At 36.4% G+C, this 21,924-nt stretch overlaps 1 protein-coding gene, 2 non-coding genes and 1 pseudogene across 5 annotated transcripts in view; 1 reads left to right on the plus strand and 3 right to left on the minus strand.

Annotated features, from left to right (window-relative positions):
- The window catches only part of Rbl1 (RB transcriptional corepressor like 1), a 64,441-nt gene that overhangs the window by 38,399 nt on the left and 4,118 nt on the right, over positions 1–21,924 (minus strand). For all 3 annotated transcript variants that reach the window (XM_074074720.1, XM_074074719.1, XM_074074722.1), the window contains exons 2-13: positions 21,722–21,855; positions 15,761–15,961; positions 15,334–15,398; positions 15,096–15,224; positions 14,823–14,983; positions 14,566–14,615; positions 13,307–13,493; positions 12,096–12,262; positions 8,009–8,121; positions 7,018–7,121; positions 2,612–2,749; positions 657–821 (exon numbers count right to left, since the gene is read on the minus strand). In XM_074074720.1, coding sequence (XP_073930821.1) covers positions 657–821; positions 2,612–2,749; positions 7,018–7,121; positions 8,009–8,121; positions 12,096–12,262; positions 13,307–13,493; positions 14,566–14,615; positions 14,823–14,983; positions 15,096–15,224; positions 15,334–15,398; positions 15,761–15,961; positions 21,722–21,855 — 1,614 coding nt within the window. The remainder of the gene's footprint in view (positions 1–656; positions 822–2,611; positions 2,750–7,017; positions 7,122–8,008; positions 8,122–12,095; positions 12,263–13,306; positions 13,494–14,565; positions 14,616–14,822; positions 14,984–15,095; positions 15,225–15,333; positions 15,399–15,760; positions 15,962–21,721; positions 21,856–21,924) is intronic.
- Positions 8,147–12,021, minus strand: LOC141423398 (small ribosomal subunit protein uS8 pseudogene; annotated as a pseudogene).
- Positions 9,520–9,675, minus strand: LOC141423505 (U1 spliceosomal RNA). The gene has a single exon (XR_012448369.1). It is a non-coding gene; the product is annotated as a U1 spliceosomal RNA (small nuclear RNA).
- Trnav-aac (transfer RNA valine (anticodon AAC)) lies at positions 18,248–18,320 on the plus strand. Its single transcript has one exon. It is a non-coding gene; the product is annotated as a tRNA-Val (tRNA).

The raw sequence follows: 21,924 nt of genomic DNA on the forward strand, positions 1-21,924 counted from the left end.
AAAGACAAATAATTATAAGCATAGACAGGGATGTTGAGTAACTGGAATCTTTAACTGACAGTAAAGGGTGTCGCCACTTTAGAAAACAGTCTGACAGTTCTCTACAAGGTTAAAAACAGTTACCATGTGACCCAGCAACAGTACTGGTAGATATACACCCAAGAAAAATGAAAATGTCCACATAAAACCTTGTGAACATCATTCACAATAGCCAAAAGGTAGAAACAAACCAAATTCTACTGATAAATGGATGAATAAAACATAGCATATCCATAAATGGAATATTTGGCAATAAAAGGAAATGACAGACTGATATTTGCTGCAACATGGATGAACTTTAAAAACATGTTAAGTGAAAGAAGCCAGTCACCACGGAAATGTCTGACCATTTGTATGAAAAGTCCAGAATATGCAAATCTATACAGACAGCAAGTAGATTAGTGGTTGCTTAGGATCAAGGGTAGATAATGATAGCTAAAGTGTGCAAGCTTTTTATTGAAGGATGAATATACTTTAAATTCGTGTTGATGTCCTCACATATTTAAATACTAAAAACCACTAAGTTATACACCTTAAGTGAGTGAATTACATAGTATATGAATTTTATCTTGACGAAGCTTAAGAATGATAGGAGCATTAACTTTGCCCTGACTCACTTCCTCACAAGTAGGAACTTTGTTTGAAGAAGCCTGAAGAGCTTCCCACAGTGCAGAATTGTGACTCCATGTTAAACTTTCCAAAATCTGTTCTTCAATGCTGTTCAGATGTTTTACCATGTCCCTGGAGAGCCCCTCCTCTGAGCGGATCACCACCTCAATAACCTGGAGAGGAAAAAGTGGAAAAGGCAATGTGTTTTCAAGTAATTAGCTCAAGTCTGGGTTTAGAAGCATGACTGGCTCCAGCCTTATTTTGTGACACAGAACCACCGCATCTTTGAGACATAATTCTGTAGCTAACTAATATCTTTTAAGTTATCAAGGAGTTTTTAAGTCTTTAAAATATTTTCATTTACATTTCTGGTTTTTTTGCAATACTGGGGTTTGAATCCAAAGCTCTATCACTTGAATGACTTCTCTAGCCACTTTGTTTTGTATTTTCAGATAGGGTCTTGCTAATTTTGCCTGGGCTGACCTTCAGCTTATGATCCTCTTGCCTTTATCCTCCCAAGTAGCTGGGTTTATAGATATGAACACATAATGCCCAGCTATAGTTCTGGATTTTATGAAAAATTGACACAATAGGAAGAAACTGCTCACCAGACCAACAATGGCAGAAGTCAAGTCTTGGGTCTCTAGTCTAGTTGTTGTTTTTTCTTTTTACTCACATATATTAATTGTACAAAAGGGTTTCAATGTGACATTTCCATACATACCTATAAAAATTCACCCCTTCAGCTGGGTACAGTGGCTCATACCTATAATCCTAGCTACTTGGGAGGCTGAGTTTGGAAGAATCACAGTTAGAGGCCTGACTGAGGAAAAAGTCTGTGAGACTCCATCTCAACCAATGAAAAGCTGGGCGTGGTGGCTCACACCTCTCACCCCAGCTATGAGGGAAGCATAGCTGCATGCACTTTGGGGAACACTATAAGGGAAGCATAAATTGCAGTTCAGGCTAGCCCAGGTATGAATACAACACCCTATTTGAAAAAAATAACCGAAGCAAAAAGGGCTGGAGGTGTGGCTCAAGTCATAGAGCACCTGTCTAGCAAGTATAAGATCTTGAATTCAAACCCCAGTAATGCAACAGAACAAATAACCCACTCCAAAACAAGTATCAAACAAACCTTCAAACTAATTTCTCTGTCAGTACTTTGAAAGTAGTATAGAAGGGCTCAAGTAGTAGAGCACAGGAAGCCCTGAGAATTCAAACCCCAGTACTGTGAAGAAAAAAAAATAAAAAGAAAGAAAAAGATACAGAGCACAAAGGACTAAACGTTAACTAAATTCTGCCAAAACCCAACAATAGTGTTAGATGTAAATTTCAACACTAGATACATTAACTGAGATTGACTATAATGATGGAGTTCAGTAGTTATGACCTATTTTGTAAGAGAAAGGTTAATAGAAATAGTTCTAGTCGGGGTGGGGGAGAAAAGATAAGATTCATCTCCACTGAACTGGCTCAAGTTTAGGGAAGAAGCATGATCTGTTACTACACCTTCATTAACTAGACCATCACCACAATCCATTTTGTTTCATTTCTTTTTCTTTTGCAGTGAGGGTCTTACACATGGTAGTGCTTTACCCGAGTTACACCTCTATCCCACCACAATTGCTTTTAGACTGCTTCTTTCTCCTGCGAGAAAGTGTTGCTCTTCATCATGCATCTGTTTGATAGGCTTATGATTTTTTATTCATACATAGGGAAATTTGAGGTCAAATACTTAGTACCAGGTCACATTCAAAAGTTCGTGATGGAAAATGAACTGGAGCTGTGAAATTGTGTTAATTTACTGACATCCTCATCCTTTCCTTCTGTCCTTGATTTCATCCAAAAGAAATACATATTATCCAAACCCCTCAGACATCACAACTTTGTTTCTTCAGTACTGAGATAAATACAATGTTTATGTGAGGTTTAGCATAACAGAATTTTGGTATCATCTCACCTTATAGAAATAAAATGGTTGTAAATTGAGAACATCAATAATCCAGGGGAAAGTACGAGGTGAGCTGTAGGCAAAAAGTACAATTTCCAAACAACAAGCCATCAGGGAACGATGAAATATATCCTGTTCTAAAAGAACCTTGGGGAAGAAAAAGATAGTTTAGTATTTCTGAGCAATTCAGTCTTTGTCACTCTAAAAAACTGTAACCTAACACTTGGGAGCTGAGGCAGGAGGATCATGGGTTCAGGGAGACCCTATCCCCCAACCAAAAAAAAAAAAAAGAAAGAAAATTCTAAAAAAGATAAACTAACCTGAAAAACTTAAATTATGCTAGACTATGAGATTAAAATTAAAGTTTTGGGGCTGAGGAGTAGCTCAGTGATAGAGCGTTAGCTTAGGATGTACAAGGACCTAGGTTCAATCCCCAGAATCCACACACAAACACACACACACACACACACACACACACACAGGGTTCTCAGATTGGTAGTCTCTTTATATCTAATCTTGTTCAGTGTAGAATTTAAATTTAAATGAGGTGCACGTAACATTCTGCTTTGAAATCTGAATAAATAAATAAATAAAATAGTCAATGTTTAAATTAAAAGAATAGCTTTAGGATTGAAGCTTTATCTTTTTAAAGAAAGTTAATTGTTTTGTCAGCATAAGTGTTTATTAATCAAAGCATCGAAACTGAAGGTAAAATGACATACAATTAAGACAAAAAATTTCAGAGAAAAATATTTCAGAGCAGGTAAAGACCTCTTTCACCATTAACTTTAAAATCTAATATGTTTTCAGTTTTAAAAATCCCGTGTGTTGGACTGGTGGAGTGGCTCAAATGGTACAGCGCCTGCCTAGCAAGTGTGAGACCCTGAAATCATGTTTTTCCATCTTCTTTCAAATATCAAAATGAGTAAGAAATAGAAACTCCATTTTAGATAAAACTAGGACTCACTTGTAACTACAAAGCACAATATATAAAGCAGATCAAAAGATCAGCAGATAGATGCATAGCCAAATGTAGAGATACTTAAAGAATTCTGCTCTAAGAAACCAGGGAAAACAAAGCAAATGAGAGCACAGATAGAATGGAAAGTAGGTGTGAGGCAGGGGCTGACAGAGATTTCTAAGTCTTTAAGAGTTAGAGCCCCTCAGGTCCCTCCCAACTCCTACTTTAAGGGAGCGATGATAATCCTCCAGTCTACCCCCACAGGAGTCTGATGATAATCCTCTAGTCTACCCCCACATGAGTCTGAACAATTCTCTAGAGATTCAGAGCTAAAGACAACAGGAACAGAAGACCTGGGATTTTGGTGAATGTCTGCAGACTGAATTGTGAGACCAAATTTCCCTTCCTTGTTTTTCTTCACAAAACCAAACAGCCAGGTAAGAGATTAGAAAATCTGAGGGGAAAACAAAATTCCAAAAAAGCCTTACAGATACTTAACACATGAAAGTCCCTAATACTACCTAATCACTGAAGCCATTAGACTTTTATCTCCACTCTTCCATACTTTTAAATCGGCTTTTTAGTGCTTTAGTCAAATACAAGCAGATAGCCAAGAATCTTCCAACATTTGAAGAAAACCTCTAATTGAAATACATAAGTCAAACATACAGAAAAATCCAAACACTACAAAGTAAGCACCAGAAGAAAACATCAAAGAAATATAATTAAGCTGGGTATCAGTGGCTCACACCTGTTATCCTAGCTACTCAGGAGGCAGATATCAGAAGGATCGCAGTTCAAAGTCAGCCCCGGGGAAATAGTTCGTGACACCCCATCACAAAAGAGGGCTAGCAGAGTGGCTCAAGCACTAAGAGTACCTGCTTAGCCTGAGTTCAAACCCCAGTACTGTCAAAAAAAAAAAAAAGAAATGGAAAAGATTAGTGGCTGAGCGGAGTATGACTATAAAGGGGAACAGCATGAAGGACAGAGCTTTGTAGTGACGGGACACGGTAGTCCCCCCTTATCGATCGTTTTGCTTTCTGAGGTTTCACTACTTCGTCAACAATGGCCCAAAAATCTTAAAATGAAAAATTCCAGAAATAACGACTTGTAAGTTTTAAATTATGTACTATTCTAATAAGTACTATGAGGGAACATCATGCCATCTACTCTAGCCTGCTCCAGATGTGAACGAGCTCTTTGTCTAACATATCTGTGCTGCATATGCTACCTGCTCATGAGTCACTTGGTTGTGGTTTCGCCTGGTATCACAATGTTTGTGTTCACATAATCCTTATTATACTTAACCAATGTGCAAGACTAGTGATGCTGGCAATTTGAATATGCCAAAGAGAAGCCATAAAGTGCTTCCTTTAAGTGAAAAGGTAAAAGTACAATATTTTGAGATGGACTACATACAAACTTTTATTATTATTATTTTAATTTATTACATTATTATAAGTAGTCTGTATTATTTTTAGTTATTGGTGTTAATCGCTTACTGTGCCTAACTTATAAATGAAACTTTATCATAGTTACATATGTATAGGAGAAAAAGTACAGTACAATAGGTCAAGAACTATTGGCAGTTTCAGACATCCAGAAAAGAAGGCAATCAGGTATTTTGATTCTTGGGTGGTTACATAATCTACATGATACAACCATAGAGGAATATGCGTATCACTGCAATGCCAATTTCTTGACTTTCATATTGTACTATATAAAATGTAATCACTGGGGGAAACTGGGTAAAGACTATATAGGATCTCTCTGAACTACTATACAGTTATTTCAAACTAAATTTAAAAATTTTACTTTTCTTAATAAACTATAGGGGCACACCCATGTTTACTGCAGCACTGTTCACAAGCCAAGTTATGGAAACAGCCAAGATGCCCACTACCGACGAATGGATCAAGAAAATGTGGTATCTATGCACAATGGAATTTTATGCAGCCATAAAGAAGAACGAAATGTTATCATTTGCTGGTAAATGGATGGAATTGGAGAACATCATTCTGAGTGAGGTTAGCCTGGCCCAAAAGACCAAAAATCGTATGTTCTCCCTCATATACGGCCATTAGATCAAGGGCAAACACAACAAGGAGATTGAACTTTGATCACAAGATAAAAGCGAGAGCCCACAAGAGAGAAATGAGGATAGGTAAGACAACTAAAAAATTAGCTAGCATTTGTTGCCCTCAACACAGAGAAACTAAAGCAGATACCTTAAAAGCAACTGAGGCCAACAGGAAAAGGGGACAAGGAACTAGAGAAAAGGTTAGCTCAAAAAGAATTAACCTAGAAGGTAACACACATGCACAGGAAATTAATGTGAGTCGACTCCCTGTATAGCTATCCTTAACTAGCAAAAACCCTTGTTCCTTCCTATTATTGCTTATACTCTCTCTTCAACAAAATTAGAGATAAGGGCAAAATAGTTTCTGCCGGGTATTGAGGGGGTGGGGGGGAGAGGAAGGGGGCAGGGTGGGTAGTAAGGGAGGGGGTGGGGGCAGGGGGGAGAAATGACCTAAGCATTGTGTGCACATATGAATAATAAAAATAAATAAATAAAATAAAATAAAATAAATAAATAAACTACAGGGGCATATACTCTAGTAAGATGTTCAAGTACCTGGGTGCTGGTGGCTCATGAATGCAATCCTCGCTACCTGTGAGGCTCAGGAGAGGGTTTGTAAGGCCCCATCTTCAAAATAGCCAGAGAAAAATGGACTGGGGGCGTGGCTCAAGTGATAGCCTGTTTTGCAAGTATGAGGCCCTGAGTTCAAACCCCAGTCCTCCTGCTCCCCCAAAAAACAAAAGTAAACCACACAAAAGAGAAAGACAAGAAATTCAGGAAAAGGAAAACCAACACAAAAGGAAAAAAATTTCAAAATGAAAGTAAAAAGAAATTTTACTTTAAAAAAAATTAAATCTCTTAAAAAATGAAATTCTACTTTAATAATTATGCTGCATCCTTAGGACACTAACCTGTTTCTAGTGGAATACAAGATCAGAAGACAAAGAGTAGATGTAGGAGGAAGGGCAGAAAGAGGAGGAAACTGAAAAAGGTTATATGATAGGTTTGACTTTGTAGAAAAATTCTTTTATATAGCTACCAGAGAGAGTGATCAGATTTGGCAAATGTTCAAAGAAAAAGAATAAGAATTTTTTTTTAGAAAATGACTATTTTATAATTCAAAAATCTTTGGAGAGGTATAGGGGGAAAAAAAAAGACCTAAAGGGAAAAACACTGATGAAAAAACTCCAAAGATGAATTTTACATTCTGCCTACATGTGGATAGGCCAAAGTCAACTAAAGCAAATTAAAATGTCTTGGTCAAGTGTTCTATAAACTGCTGAGCCCACAATTCCCTATGGAGCCTTTCAAAATGCTGCTTCCATTCTAGGTTTCTGGGACCTTACCAGCAGCTGGGAGAGTAGATTTACTTACCGACATGTCCATTCCATGAAGCCTCCGGGTTTCCTGAACCATAACAGTCTCTAATATTTTATAATATAAAATTTCTGCCAGCTTTAGTCTGTTGACAGCAAAGTCTAAAGGGTAGTAGAGGGAAAAAAGCATATGCTGTTGAAATCTAGTTAGGAACTGAAGAACAAAACTTACATACATTAAGAATAGCAGGGAGGTTTGGGATGTCTAATACATACATACATGGAAATGTCATAATGAAACTGCCTATATAGCTATCTTAAACAAACACAAATGTCTTTTTTTCAAAAAGGAAGGACAGGAAGGTAAAATAGGTCCTGTGCTAGGGTTGGTACCAATGGGAGGGGGAGGATATAAGGAAAGGGTGTAGGAGGGTGAATATGGTGGAAATATTACGTACTCATGTATGAAAATGTGATCTGTTGAAACTGTTCTGAAGAGGGAGAAGGGGGATAAAGGAAAATGATGGAGGGGGTGAATTTAACTAAGATATATTATAAGCACATTTGTAATGTGACAATGTATCCCCAGTACAACAATTAAAAAAAAAAAAGAATAGCTGGGAAGGAAAACATGAATTTTGGGGGATATATATACTTTCTTTCTCTTTTCTCATTTTTTGTTTTTGGGGATACTGAGGTTTAAACTCAGGGCCTCACGTTTGCTAGGCAATGGCTCTCCCACTTGAGCCATGCTCCCACTCCTTTTTGTTTTAGTTATTTTTCAAGTAGGGTCTCCTATGTTTTGTCCAGGCCAGACTGGAATTTGATCCTCCTACTTATGCCTTCCATGTAGCTGGGATGTTAGGCACGTGCCAACAACTTTTTTTTGTTGAAATGGATCTTGCTAACTTTTTGACTGGGTTGGGCTCAAACTGCAACCTTTTCTCCACCCCCATCTCCACCTTCCAAGAAGTTGGGATTACGAGTGTGAGCCACTGTGCCTGGCTATCTACTTTCAATGCTGTACTAACTGTAGTTTTTTTTCTTACCCATGTGAGATCCTGGCTGTTCATCTGTTGATTGAGTATAGTGTTGGCAGAAAGTCTCTCCTATTCCTTTCACTATTTTCATGATGTTTTCCACAGGGTTCCGGATACAAGATCTACAAAATACAAGAGAAACCTAATTACCAGGAAAAAACCCAGACAACCAACATTTCCCCTTTCGAAAATTAGTTTGGGCTAGGCACTGGTGGCTCATGCCTGTAATTCTAGCTACTTCAAGAGGATTGTGGTTCAAAACCAGCCTGGGCAAATAGTTCTCTAGACCCTGTCTCAAAAATACTCAACACAAAAAAGGACTGGAGGAGTGACTCAAATGGTAGAGTGCTTGCCTAGCAAGCAGGAGGCCCTGAGTTCAAATCCCAGTGCCACCCAAAAAAAAAATTAGTTTAATAATCCTAGAACTAGGGAGGCTTAAGGCAGGAGGAACCACAAGTTTAAGACCAGCGAGACACTATCTCAAAAAACACCAAGACAAACAAACAAAAATCCTTAAGTTAATATGTTTTTTAGTGATCAAAGTTCTATTCTCATAAGCCTACAAATATGAACAAAGCTTTACATATATAAAATAATAAAGATATGTAAAGTGTCACACATTATATACAATATTTTTTACACAGTAAAACCTTTTATGTTGAACTGGAGGTGTGGCTCAAGTGGTAGAGCTCCTGCTTTGCAAGTACAAAGCCCCAAGTTCAAACCCCAGTCTCATAAAAAAAAAAAAGCTTTTTGTTTTTATAGATGACTACTTTATATACCTCATTATAAGTAGAATCATGCAGTATTTGTCATTTGTGATTACTTCACTTAGCATAGTGTACTCAAAGGTCATTCATATTGTAGCACATAACAGAATTTCCTTCTTTTTTAAGGCTAAATAATATTCCATTCTGTATATATACTATTATCTTTATTCATACATGAATGAATAAAAATTTGGATGCTTCCACATCTTGGCTATTGTGAATAATGCTGCAGGGAACATGGCATACAAAATAGTCCTTTGAGGGCTATTTTCAATCTTTTTCTTTGTTTGGTTATTTTTGGTGGTACTGGGGTTTGAACTCAGGCTCTCAAACTTGCTAAGCAGGTGCTCTACCACTTGGGCTACTCCACTAGCCTGCTATTTTCAATCTTTTTGGGTATATTTCCAGAAGTGGTACTGCAGGGTCATATAATAGTCTTACTTCTACATAATGGTTGCATCACTTTATGGTCCTACCAACAATGCAGAAGGGTTCTAATTTACTCAGGATCTTCACCAATACTTGTAATTTTCTTATTTTTTTTAAATAAGATGGAAGGGAAGATCATCCTAATGAATGTGAGGTAATTTCTCATTGTGGATTGTTTTTGGTGGTAATGAGGTTTGAACTCAGACTCTGTGCTCGCTATGTAGGTGCTCTATCACTTGAGCCGGCCTCCCAACTCTTCATTGTGGATTTGATTTGCATTTCTCTCATTAGCAATGTTCAGCATTTAAAAAAAATTTTTTTCCAGGGTGCAAGGCAGTCCCCCACTACCACAAATTATGTAGTTGAGTTTCCCACAACTGGGGAAATCGCAGAGGTCAGCACATCTAGAGTGCAATGGATAAGCCTTGCCCTGGAAAAACCACCTTCGTGATCATGGAATGTCCCCCAGGTAAGTTAAGAACATTTTTTCATATGCTTATTGGCCATTTGTTTATTTCCTCTGAAGAAAGGCCTATTTGAATCCTTTACACATTTTAAAATCAGGTTGTTTTTTCTTGTTATTGAGTTGTAGGAATTCTTAATATATTCTGGATATTAACTCCTTATCAGAGATACAGTTTACAATTATTTTTTCTCATTCCATAGATTGCCTTTTCACTCTGTTATTTCCTTTGCCGCGTAAAACTTAAAGTTTGGTGTAGTCCCATTTGTCTACTTTTGCTTTTGTTACCTGTGTTTTTGTTGTCATACTCAAGAAATCATTGCTTAAGAACTTTCTCAACGAAACCCCAGCAGCACAGCAACTAAGAGATGGCATAGATAAATGGGACCTCATAAAGCTAAAAAGCTTCTGTTCATCAAAAGAAATGGTCTCTAAACTGAAGAGAACACCCACAGAGTGGGAGAAAATATTTGCCAACTATACATCAGACAAAGGACTGATAACCAGAATATATAGGGAACTTAAAAAACTAAATTCTCCCAAAACTAATGAACCAATAAAGAAATGGACAAGTGAACTAAACAGAACTTTCTCAAAAGAAGAAATTCAAATGGCCAAAAAACACATGAAAAAATGCTCACCATCTCTAGCAATAAAGGAAATGCAAATTAAAACCACACTAAGATTCCACCTCACCCCTGTTAGAATAGCTATCATCAGCAACACCACCAACGACAGGTGTTGGCGAGGATGCGGGGGAAAAAGGAACCCTCATACACTGTTGGTGGGAATATAAACTAGTACAACCACTCTGGAAAAAAATTTGGAGGCTACTTAAAAAGCTAAACATTGATCTACCATAGGATCCAGCAATACCACTCTTGGGGATATATCCAAAAGACTGGGACACAGGTTACTCCAGAGGCACCTGCACACCCATGTTTATTACGGCACTATTCACAATAGCCAAGTTATGGAAACAGGGTCTCACTATGTAGCCCAGGCTCACCTTGAACTCACCATGTAGCTTAGGCTGATTTTGAACTCAAGATTCTCCTGCCTTTGCCTCCTGAGTGCTGAAATTATAGGTGCTCTAAGCATTTGAACAATGTATCCAGCTATTTTGTTTATATTTCATTTTTGAGATAGGGTCTTGCTAAATCTGCACGGGCTGACCTCAAACTCCTGAGCTTCCAAGAGTAGCTTGTATTACCAAACCTGTCTAGGTGTCTATGAATTTTTACACATTTGCCTACCTAACCTATTTGTTTCTCTCTCAATCTAGACTATGTTTCTTTCTGTCCTTTCTTCTTTCCTTCCTTTCTTCTTCCCTCCTTCCCTTCCTTTCATCCATTGAAGCATTCTATTTGTATTTATGGTTTGTATCCCTAGCAAAAGATTAGAGAATTTTCCCTCCTGTGTGTTTTCATCTTGCTTCTTCATGGTCCATGATGTCAGCTGAGGATGTCAATACAATGAAACCAAACTGACAGGATGGGAACAGATTATACTGCCATTCTTCTAGGTCTTTGAGCTGTACATCAAATCTGGTGCTGATCACTCCACACATGTTTAACCTGCCTGTGAGGTTCACCACAATTTTCCCAGCTCTCTGACCACCACTGATTTCAAATTTGCCAGTGGAACCAATGCTTCATCATCAGTTAGAAACCAGATGATGACTGTGGAGCATGGCCTAGTAAGGACCTGGCATTCACCTCACTTTTTAGCATTACTGATGGTCTCCAGTGCATCAGCCAGGACATTTATGTGCTCCAGTATAGCAGCACAGAAAGAAGGCAGAAAGTGCTTAATCTGGAGCATTAATTGAGCACTCTCAAGATTCTAGCACCACACCCTTTCCCCGGTGCTACTTCTGGAGGATGAGCATAACAGAATCATCCATTTCCATTCCTAGTAGTTCATGGCGTGAAATTATATTTCTCTCCTCATTGGCTGCTGCTGGTAAACATTTTTGCTGTCTTACTATTCTGTTACTTCACGAGGTATTAGAAAGAAGAGGTCTCTGACCTCGCTTCATTTTAACACCTTTACCAGGAAACATACTATTTAAAAAATTACATTTTATAGTTGTGATCAGTCTCTCCTTTGATGGACATTTAAATTGAACCCATGTAAAGTCAGTTTAAAAAGAAACATGCATAAATCTGCAACAGTTACAAGAGTGGAATATCTGAGCTAAATAAACTTAACAATATACTTGAAAGCCTAACATCCTAAGAAATAACATTATACAACTTTAATAGGTACTTCTATGTGGTTCTATGTAAACATATTTTATGACTGAAAATGATAGAGTAAAACTTGCTAATGTATATCCATGATCTCAAGAATTCTGAACATACTAAAAACAGAATGGAATTAAAAATCTAATTTTAAAAGACACTCAGAAAAATAACAGTATTATACTTACTCAAAAATGTTTATAAGTTGTTCACTTGGTGCATTTTTCAGTCCAGCCACAATACTTTGTAAGCGGCTTACACTCTGGGTAGCTGAAGCAACAGGAGTAATGACTGCTTCTTTTTCTCGTAAATACCGCCGTCCTGTCAGCGGGGTAGAAGGTGCAAATGATCTTTTCTGTTAGAAAAGAAAAAAACCTGTGAGATTAAGAAGTTATTCTCCCCATTATTATATATTTAATTCAGTACATGTACAATTTTCTCTACTCGTATTTAGAGGTTGGGTTACTTTTCCTCCTTTTTGGGTTACCCACCAGAGTTTTAGCAATACTATGCTAATAATATCTGTATATTTGAATAATACTTTTCCAAAATATTTTGTATCTATAATCTCATTTTGTCTACATAAAATTGATTTGAAATATAAACTATACTTACTTTAATTTTACATATGATACAAGGCACAGAGAAGTAAAAAGGTGTGTTTATGCTAACAAAGTTAATGGCAGAGCCTAGACTAAAACTTAGGTTTTCTACCTTCTACATGAGTGAATTTTCCATTAGCCTTCAACCTCCAACTCAGTTCACACATAAATACAGAATTAAGCTTTGGACATTAACACTCAAATCTGTAGTTACATGGTTGAAATCCAGAAAGAGCATAGCTTGTGTCATGGGTAAGAAAGTAAACTAAGCTGGGCACTGGTGGCTTATGCCTATAATCCTAGCTAATCAGGAGGCAGAGATCAGGAGGATTGTGGTTCAAAGCCAGCCCAGGCAAATAGTTCACCAGACCCTATTTCAAAAACCCGTCACCAAAAAAGGGCTGATGAGTGGCTCAAGGTGTGGGCCTTAAGTTCAAACTCCAGTACCACAAAAAAAGAAAAAAAAAAGGAAGCAAACTAAATTTGAAAGCAACATAACAGAGGCTAAGTTGAGGCAAGGAAAGAATTGTAAGAAAACATAAATTTCTCTTTATATCAAAAGACACATAATACAATGATAAAGCCAGGTAGCTGGGGAAAATATATCCAAAATATGATTAACAGCAAGAATAACTGCCATAGTTTTCAAAATTACCTTTTAAGGCTTAGACGGGAAATATGAATTAGTAGAAGAAACTCAAGATTGAACTTGAAAGATGCCTCTGCTGTTAGTAGAATCACAGAAAGAAAGAAAGACAAATATCATTCAAGACTGAGGCTGGGCTAGGTTATATTACTTTTTCAAAGTGTTGTTGAAGGTTACATTCCACGTTAGCCTGTGCTGTCAGTTTCCCTAATGGAGTGTCACCAGGGAACTTTTGAGGCGTCCCAATTTCCTCTTCTGCATCTGCTCCCAAAAAGATCCTCTCATCAAAATCACCAACAGTTAGAACATACTCTTCATATTCTTTGTTTACTGCTTTGCTGCAAAGAGAATTATTTTTAAGATGCCAGAATAAAACTTAGTTCACACGATGGATTTACCTTGGCCTAAAATATAGAGCTTGTGAATATGGATGATCTCTAGTTGTTATTAACTTTGCCCATCTACAATGTCATATGTTTCTATGTGATTATGGACATTCTTCACATTCACATACACAGCAATAAATTACTTTGAAAAGTGAGTGAAAACAAATACTTAATCCAAAAAATAGGTGAAGCTAATTTAGGAAAAGAAGATTTTATCTGATCATTGATGAAACAATAGTGGCTTTGAAGTATGGGCATTTTGAAGGCCGGACACTGTGGCTCATACTTGTCATCCCAAGTTATGCAGGAGGCTGAGATCAGGAGCATCAAAGTTCCAAGTCAGCCTGGGGAAAAAAGTTTTCAAGACTCTCATGTCACAGAAAAAAACTGGGTGTGGCAGCAGCACCTGTCATCCCAGCTACTCAGGAAGTATAAGTAGAAGGATTACAGTCCAAGCTGGCCCAGGCAAAAAGCCAGAGCCTATCCTCAAAATAACCCCAGCAAAAAAGGCTGGAGGCAAGGCTCAAGTGGTAGAACTTGAACTGCCTGCCTCACAGGTTCAAAGCTCTGACTTCAAACCCAGTACTGCCAAAAATAAATTAAAATAAATAAAAAATTTAAAAAGCCAATGGTTTCTTAAATGTACTTAAAGCCAACAAGACTGGGCACTGGTAGCTCACACCTGTAATCCTAGCTACTCAGGAGGCAGAGGTCAGGAGGATTGTGGTTCAAAGCCAGTCCAGGGAAATAGTTCACGAGACCCTATCTCAAAAAACCCTTCACAAAAATATGGCTAGTGGAGTGGCTCAAGGTGTAGGCCCTGAGTTCAAGCCCCAGTACCACAAAAAGAAGCCAACAAGGCTTAGTGACAACACCCATTTACACCATTATAGCAGAGAAGGGCATTTAGAATTGGTGGAGGAGTTTTCTTGTTATGTTAACACTTCACTTAAGTTTCAACAAATCTTTATGGGCAGCCTGTGATATGTCGTTCACCATTAGTGCTGGGCACTTAGATACCTACCTGTTATCAGTAAAACTGGAAAGGTCCAGGAGGCATTCTCCTTTCAAAATCTAGGAAGAAAAGAAGTCATTTTGGGATATTATATAATTAAACATATCAACACACACAAAAATATGAAATTTTTTAAAAATTTTCAAATTGATATGACACATGAATAAAGAGAATTACTAAACATTCTTTTAGGCCAGTAGACCCATTTTTCCTTTAAGGCTGCTGTTGACCCCTAAACATCTCATATTTAACTATAAATACAGTACCTTTTTATCAAAGAGTTTTGCAATATATGGCTTAAAGTAGTGCTCCTTTATTCCTTTTGCTTCTACAAGAAGTCCATCATGCTGTTCACATAGAACAGCAATGATACAGGGAGGCTCTTCAGAAGCCCTAAAGTCAGCAGTATGGAAATCAGATGGTAAACCTAGTTTGACAGAATATGAGGAAGAATGGGGAGCAGGAGAGAAGGAGACAGTCAATCTTTAAAACTCTTTTTCCCAAAGTTAATAACTAGTTTAAAAAAAAAAAAAACTTACCTTTAAATGATGGATTTAGTAAGTCTCGTCTATTTGGGCACATAACGGCATTAGCAAAAATCAGATCCAAGCAGCACAGAAGTAAATGGTAAGAGTTTACTAAATCATCCCCGATCATACGAAAATTACCTTTATAAGGGAAAAAAAGATACAAAACCCAGAAATCTCTCATGTCAAATACTAAATACCACCAAGTTCCCACAGTAGAAATGTAAAATCACTGAAAGTGTTATCCTACCCTTAGTATACACAAAGAGCGTCCAACAGAAATTAAAGAGATCCTTAACACTGCAAGGAATCCTCCTAAAAAGAGAGGGAAAAAGTGTATTTTTTTTTTTCTGACTAGCTTGCTAAGTATCAGTTAAATTGAAAAGCAAATACAAATAAATAGGGTCAAATTACATGTAAAGTTCTACTCACAAAGAACAGACAATGTATGGCTTATGAAATGGACTTTAAAAAGCTTTTCTAATCTGCTTTAAAAAAATCAGCATGTAGAAAACTAAGTGAAAATATTACCCTGAATTCCTAGATATGAGTTAGTCTATAAACTTAAAAAATTTATGTCTTTGCAGATGGGTAGTTCCGATAAAATGCTGACTTTTGAAAGAACAAACTCTCCTAATAAATTTGTATCACCAGTATATAAGGATTAAAGATCTCACCTCTGCTTCCTGCTTCGTGGTAACTTTGGTAGCTCCTCATATGGATTTTGAAATATATCTAAAAAGATTGGTTCAAATTTTTTAAAAATTACAGTAGATACTTCAAAATTTCTCTCTAGCCTCTCTATACGTTCACGAAATTCTTGTGGCAGGTTTGACATGTCCATCCACTTCTTCATTTTACTAAAAAACTGTATTAAACTAAAAAAAAAAAAAAAAAAAAGGAAGAAAAAAAAAGACAACTTTAAAATTAGTCCACACGATTGAAAAGGACATATTCTATTCATGACTAAGAATCCTGACTAAAAAAGTAAATTCATTAAAAAATAAACAACAAAAAACTCCATCCCAAGTGCTATGGAAAATACTTAGGTTGCCAGAACCAAAGTGGGGATATAGATTTTGGTTATAATGTCTTCTACAATGCAAGGAGTGAAGGCACCTATGTACTTCTATTATTCTCTAGAGCACCTAGACAAAGCTCTGCACTTAAACTACAAAGTTTACAGATTGATAAGATCACAAAATTAGTTTGAGGGAAAAAAAAAGTATCACAAGTGTGATGGCTTCATCACTTAATAAGATTATTACTTCACCTTTCTTAGCTTATTCAGTTATGGATATGTTCTATGATAGTGTGGACATAGACTGCAAATGTGTAGTGTTGAAGCTTACTTCATTAAATGTTTAGTGCTATATACAGAATGATACTTGGTAAGGTGATGGAAGATACCATCAGAAAATTGTCCACAGATATTCAAACTTAGACATGCTGACTAAAATCTAAAAATTCTAAAAGATTCTTAGAAGCGAAAAAAATTGATGAACTACTAAATATTTTATTGGCTTACAAATTTCTTTTTATAAGGGTCTTTTATTTTTTGGGGGTGGCTGTCAGGGGCTGGGTTGGGGGTAGGGATAGGGAGAGAATGCTATAGCTAAAAGATTTCTTTTTTGAGTAATGAAAATGTTCTAAAATTGATTGTGTGATAGCCACACCACTCTATAAATAGATTAAAAGCCACTGAACTATATACTTTAAATGGGTAAACAGAATGGTATACCAATCACAATAAAGCTGTTAAACAAACAAACAAACAAGGCTGGGGTGCAGCTCAGTGGTAAAGCATTTGCACAGCATGTGCAAGGCTCTAGGTTTGATCTTCAGCACTGGGTGGGGAGGGAGAGGTTGGAAGGAAGCAAGAACAAAAGCCTCAATGACATAGTTGAAATGGTAGAGTGCTTGCTTAGCAAGCTTGAGGCCCTGAGTTCAAACTCCAGTACCTTCAAAAAAAACAATAAAAAACCCCCAAAATACAACTGCATAAAGTATGCTAGAAGTATTAATTGTTCATCTTTCTAGAGGTGATTTAGCAACTTGAGTTAATAAGCCTTTAAAATGTGCAAATTATTTCATCCAGGTATTGCTTTTACAAGAATTTAATGTAAGGAGAAAGTCAATACAAAAACATCTACACAAAGATGCGTATCATGATATTTACTTTTATAATGATAGTTTATTTAAAATGTATTTTTTTGTGTTAATAGGGACTGAATCAGTAACTTCATGTATACTAGGGAAGAAGGTTTTATTTTTTAGTAGCAGGCAAGTGCAAACTCACTTAATGGATTGTTACCCCACCTTCCTGGCTTAATCCATTATGGGCATGTTCTCTACATTGGTGTGGTCTTAGATTGAAAATTTGTAATTTTAAAAAAGGTATTGGTGGGGGTTATCAGTTAGCTCCATAGAAACTCAAACCCTGGGAAATGAGAAGGCTGTGGGGATGAATGGTGGTGATGGCCACCATTTTCAAAAACAATGGGAGTGTTTGTAATGGCACTGGTGTGCACAACTAAAAGCTTTAAAATGTGACTGTATGCTATGCCTACTTTACCACAGACAAAACCAAACCATGAAGCAGCATGCAACCAATGTAAGGGTAGTACATAAGGACAGTTAATAGTGGTAGATGTTCCTGCAGTGGCACACTCAATTTTACTGGCACTCGAAAGGTAAAAAAAGTATAACCCATCAATATTACCAACGTTCCAATTAAAATGCATAAAAAGTTTTTGATAAAATTATATCTATAATATATTCTGTATCTATAATATATTCTTGCATGTTATTTTGTAGGATGATTTTTTTATTAATATTTGACAGGATTTTCCTTTGTCTATAAAAATCTACATGTAAAATTATGTTGAAATTTGAAATTTTGGCCAGGCTTAGTGGCACATGCCTGTAATCCCAGCTACACAGGAGGCTGAGGCAGGAAGATTACCTGAGGCCAGAAGCTCAAAGCTGGACTGGGTTAAAAAACTAAAAATTTGAAAATAGCTCTAATTATTAATTAGAATAATCAAAGAAAATAACATCGCTTGCATTTTTTTTTTGTAAGCAATCAACTTTTATTTGTCTAAATGAAAATGTTGATACTGACCATCTGCTCTTTAGCACTAAAAATATGACACTTCAGGGCTGGCGGAATGGCTCAAGTGGTAGAGTGCCTGCCTAACAAGCATGAGGTCCTGAGTTCAAGCCCCAGTACAGCCAAAAAAACACACAAAAAAAGAGTAACACTTTAAAAAAACTTTTTTGGAGTGGAATTTGAGAATATTAATCTACATTTTAAAAATATCAATCTTTTGACCCACCACTACACTTTCAGGAACTTATCAGAAATATGTATGTACAATAATATTCACTTGTCTGTTATCACAAAGGAATGAATATAACCAAGATATCCATCAATAAGGGAATGGTTAAATATGTGAGACATCCTTATATTCTAAAATATTCTAGTGTCATTAAAATATTAATGAGGTAAAAAGGAAAATTTCCAAAATACTATGTGAGAAAAGAAACTGCAGAACAATACATGTAGTATGATCTCATTAATGTTTAAAAAAAAAAAAACAATACCCATCAAAAACCAGATTTAGATGTTTGTGAAAAGACTTCTTTCTCTTTTAGGAAAAGACACTGAGAGGTAAAGAGGACTGTAGTACACCACACATACATGTAACATACGCACACGAATACAGCACAATGAAACCCACCAAACACTGTTTGAATGGGAATATAATGGAGGGGTGAACTTGCACAAAATACAGGGCATGCACCTATAAAATCAGACCCCTCACATTACCAATTTATGCTAATTCAAAAATATAATAAAATGATTATTTTTGACTTCTGTATTATTTGAAATTTTTCCCTTTTCTTTTTGGGAATGATGGGTATTATCTCATGCTTGCTAAATATGAACTCTACCACTGAGCTACATCCCCAGCCATTATTTGAGAAAAAAAATTTTTTGTTGTTTTTTTTGAGACAGGGTCTTGCTATGTAGCCCAGGCTGGCCTTGAACTTACAATTCTCCTGCTCAGCCTTCTGCTAGGATGAGAGAGGTATATCACCATACCCAGCCATTATTTGAAATTTTTAAAAATCATTTTTGTGTGTAAAGTTACGTAACATAAAATTTACCATTTTAGGGCTGGTGGAGTGGCTTAAGCAATAAGAGCACTTGCCTAGCAAGCATGAAGCTCTGAGTTCAAACCTCAGTGCCGCCAAAAAAAGAAAAAAATTTACCATGTTAAAGTCTACAGTTCAGTTGCAAAAGCATATTCATACTGTGCGACCATCAACATTCCCATCCATCTTCATAACTCATTTAATTATTTGAACTTATTAAGAGCATGTGCTGCTCTAAAATTTTTTAAAGTTATAATTCTTTTGTGTTCATTTTCTCCAACAAGCTATTATTACAAAGATTTTAAAATTATAAAGTCTGTGGTGAAAAACATGGACAAAAAGATCAGGTTGTTTTATACTACAATGGATAGATTTTGTTCAATTTAAAGTTACTCTATTACTCTTCATTTTATTTTCATCAATGACAAAAATTGGTATCTGTTAAAGTTTTTAAAATCATCTTAACTTAATATATTAACTTCCCATTCTAAGTTTGTTCTAAGAACTTGTTAATTTAGCATGAACTGAAAACCTATCTGCCATCCCTGTATGGGGCTTTATAGTTTGTCTCTCTCTTACCTTGGATACACAGGGAAAACAAATAAGACAATGGCCTCGGCCTCAAATAGGTTTATATCAGGCAAAACTCCTAGAAATAGACATTAGCACCAATCCAAGAATAGATCACTCCCATTTCTTTGTTTCTCAACCATGTACATACTTCTATAAGGTTGACAAAAGAGCAGGTAAAAGATATAGATAGCTAAGACCCACAGAGTGCTTAGTAGTTCTAAGTGAAAAAAAAATTAACTATATAGTAAGAAACGGGACAACACATTGACCAAATGATCAAAATTAACAATACTGGGGGTGGGGGCAGGGGGGAGAAATGAACCAAGCCTTGTATGCACATATGAATAATAAAAGAAAAATGAAAAAAAAAAAAGTAAAATAAATAAATAAATAAATAAATAACAATACTTAGATGCACATAGATATCATGTGCCATCAGACATGATATCCTGAAGACATAAAATAAATCACTTGTTTAGTTTTTGTTTAGGGAATGTATAACTTGCATCTAATTATAGGAAAAATGAGACAAATCTAAAATGAGGAATAATCTATTAAAAAGGAGACTGTGGTGGTTATAGATTCTATTCTTCGAAAGTATCAATGTCAGCCAGGTGCCAATGGCACACACTTGTAATCCTTGCTACTTCAGAAGCTGAGATTGGGAGGATCAGTGTTTTGTGGCCAGCCAAGGCAAAAAAGTTCACTAGATACCATCTCATGGTATTGCATACCTATCATCCCAGCAATGGCAAGAAGTGGAAAATAGGATTGTAATCCAGGTCAGCCTGGGAAAAAAGCAAGACCCTATCTTCAAACTAACCATAGCAAAGCCAGGCACTGGTGGCTCATGCTTTAATCCTACCTACTCAGGAGGCAGTGATCAGGAGGATCATGGTTTGAAACCAGCCCAGGCAAATAGTTCCTTGAGACCCTATCTAGAAAAATTGCTTCACGAAAAAGGGATGGTGGAGTGGCTCAAGGTGCAGGCCCTGAGTTCAAGCCACACACACAAAAAGGTCAGTGCAGAAAAGAAAGGTTGTGGAAATGTTCCTGATTAAAGGGGAGTAAGTAGTCATGATAAATGAATGCTGTATGTGATCCTAGATTGGACACTGTACTAATAAAAATGCTATGAAGAATATCATCATGAAAGGCCCTAAGTTCAAACTCCATTACCTTCCTCCCAAAAAAAGAGTATTAAGAATATTAGTGGATCAACTAACAAAACTCAACGAGAGATAGTGAGTGGACTGGATAAAATTAGTTAGTGTTAACTTTCTTGAAATTGATAACTGTACCATAGCTTATTAAGAAATACCACTGAAACTGGGTGTGGTGGCGTATACTTGTAATCCCAGTACTCAGGAGGCTGAGGCAGGAAGATGGAGAGTTCAAGGCCAGCCTGGGCTACATAGCAATACCTTATCTCAACAGACAAAAAAGAAATAGCATTGAGCTATTTAGTGGTAAAAGCATGCTACTTAGAAGTAGTAGAGGAAAAAAATATTATTTAAAAGAACGGTCTATAGTTAAAGAGAAAGCAAATGACAGCAAATAAGGTGAAATGTTGATAACAGATAAAATCTGGGTTAAGGGCCTATTGGTATTTTTTGTATTTATCTTTTTTTTGCAACTTTTCTGTGAGCTTGAAATTATTTCCAAAATTTAAAAAAATAATGAAAAAAAGTACAGATAAAAAGTTTTTAGCACAGAGGCCTTTGGTAGAGGTCAGAAGTTGAAGAGGAAAGGCAGAAGAGAGATGTGAGACTGGGAAAGAATATCTATACAATAATAAACTTGAGACTGAATGAAGTCAAATGGTTTAAAATAAAGACAAATTAAACTATACAATTATATTTAGGACTTATACAAAAACATTTGAAAAATCAAAAATGCTTTACCTTAATTTAGCGGAACGTAGTATTCTGGTAAGTGAAACACAGTTTCCTTCCATGATGCCCTTTCCAACTGTGGGAATAATGCTTTTGCGGCATGCAACATACAATGAACATGCCAACCAGTGTATAACTTCTCCCTGGCAAACAAAAGACACATAGCAAAATGGATATATATGTTAAAATGCTTGAATTCTAGAACCAGAAGC

This window comes from Castor canadensis, chromosome 5 (genome assembly GCF_047511655.1).
Source record: "Castor canadensis chromosome 5, mCasCan1.hap1v2, whole genome shotgun sequence".
Taxonomy (NCBI): Eukaryota; Metazoa; Chordata; class Mammalia; order Rodentia; family Castoridae; genus Castor; species Castor canadensis.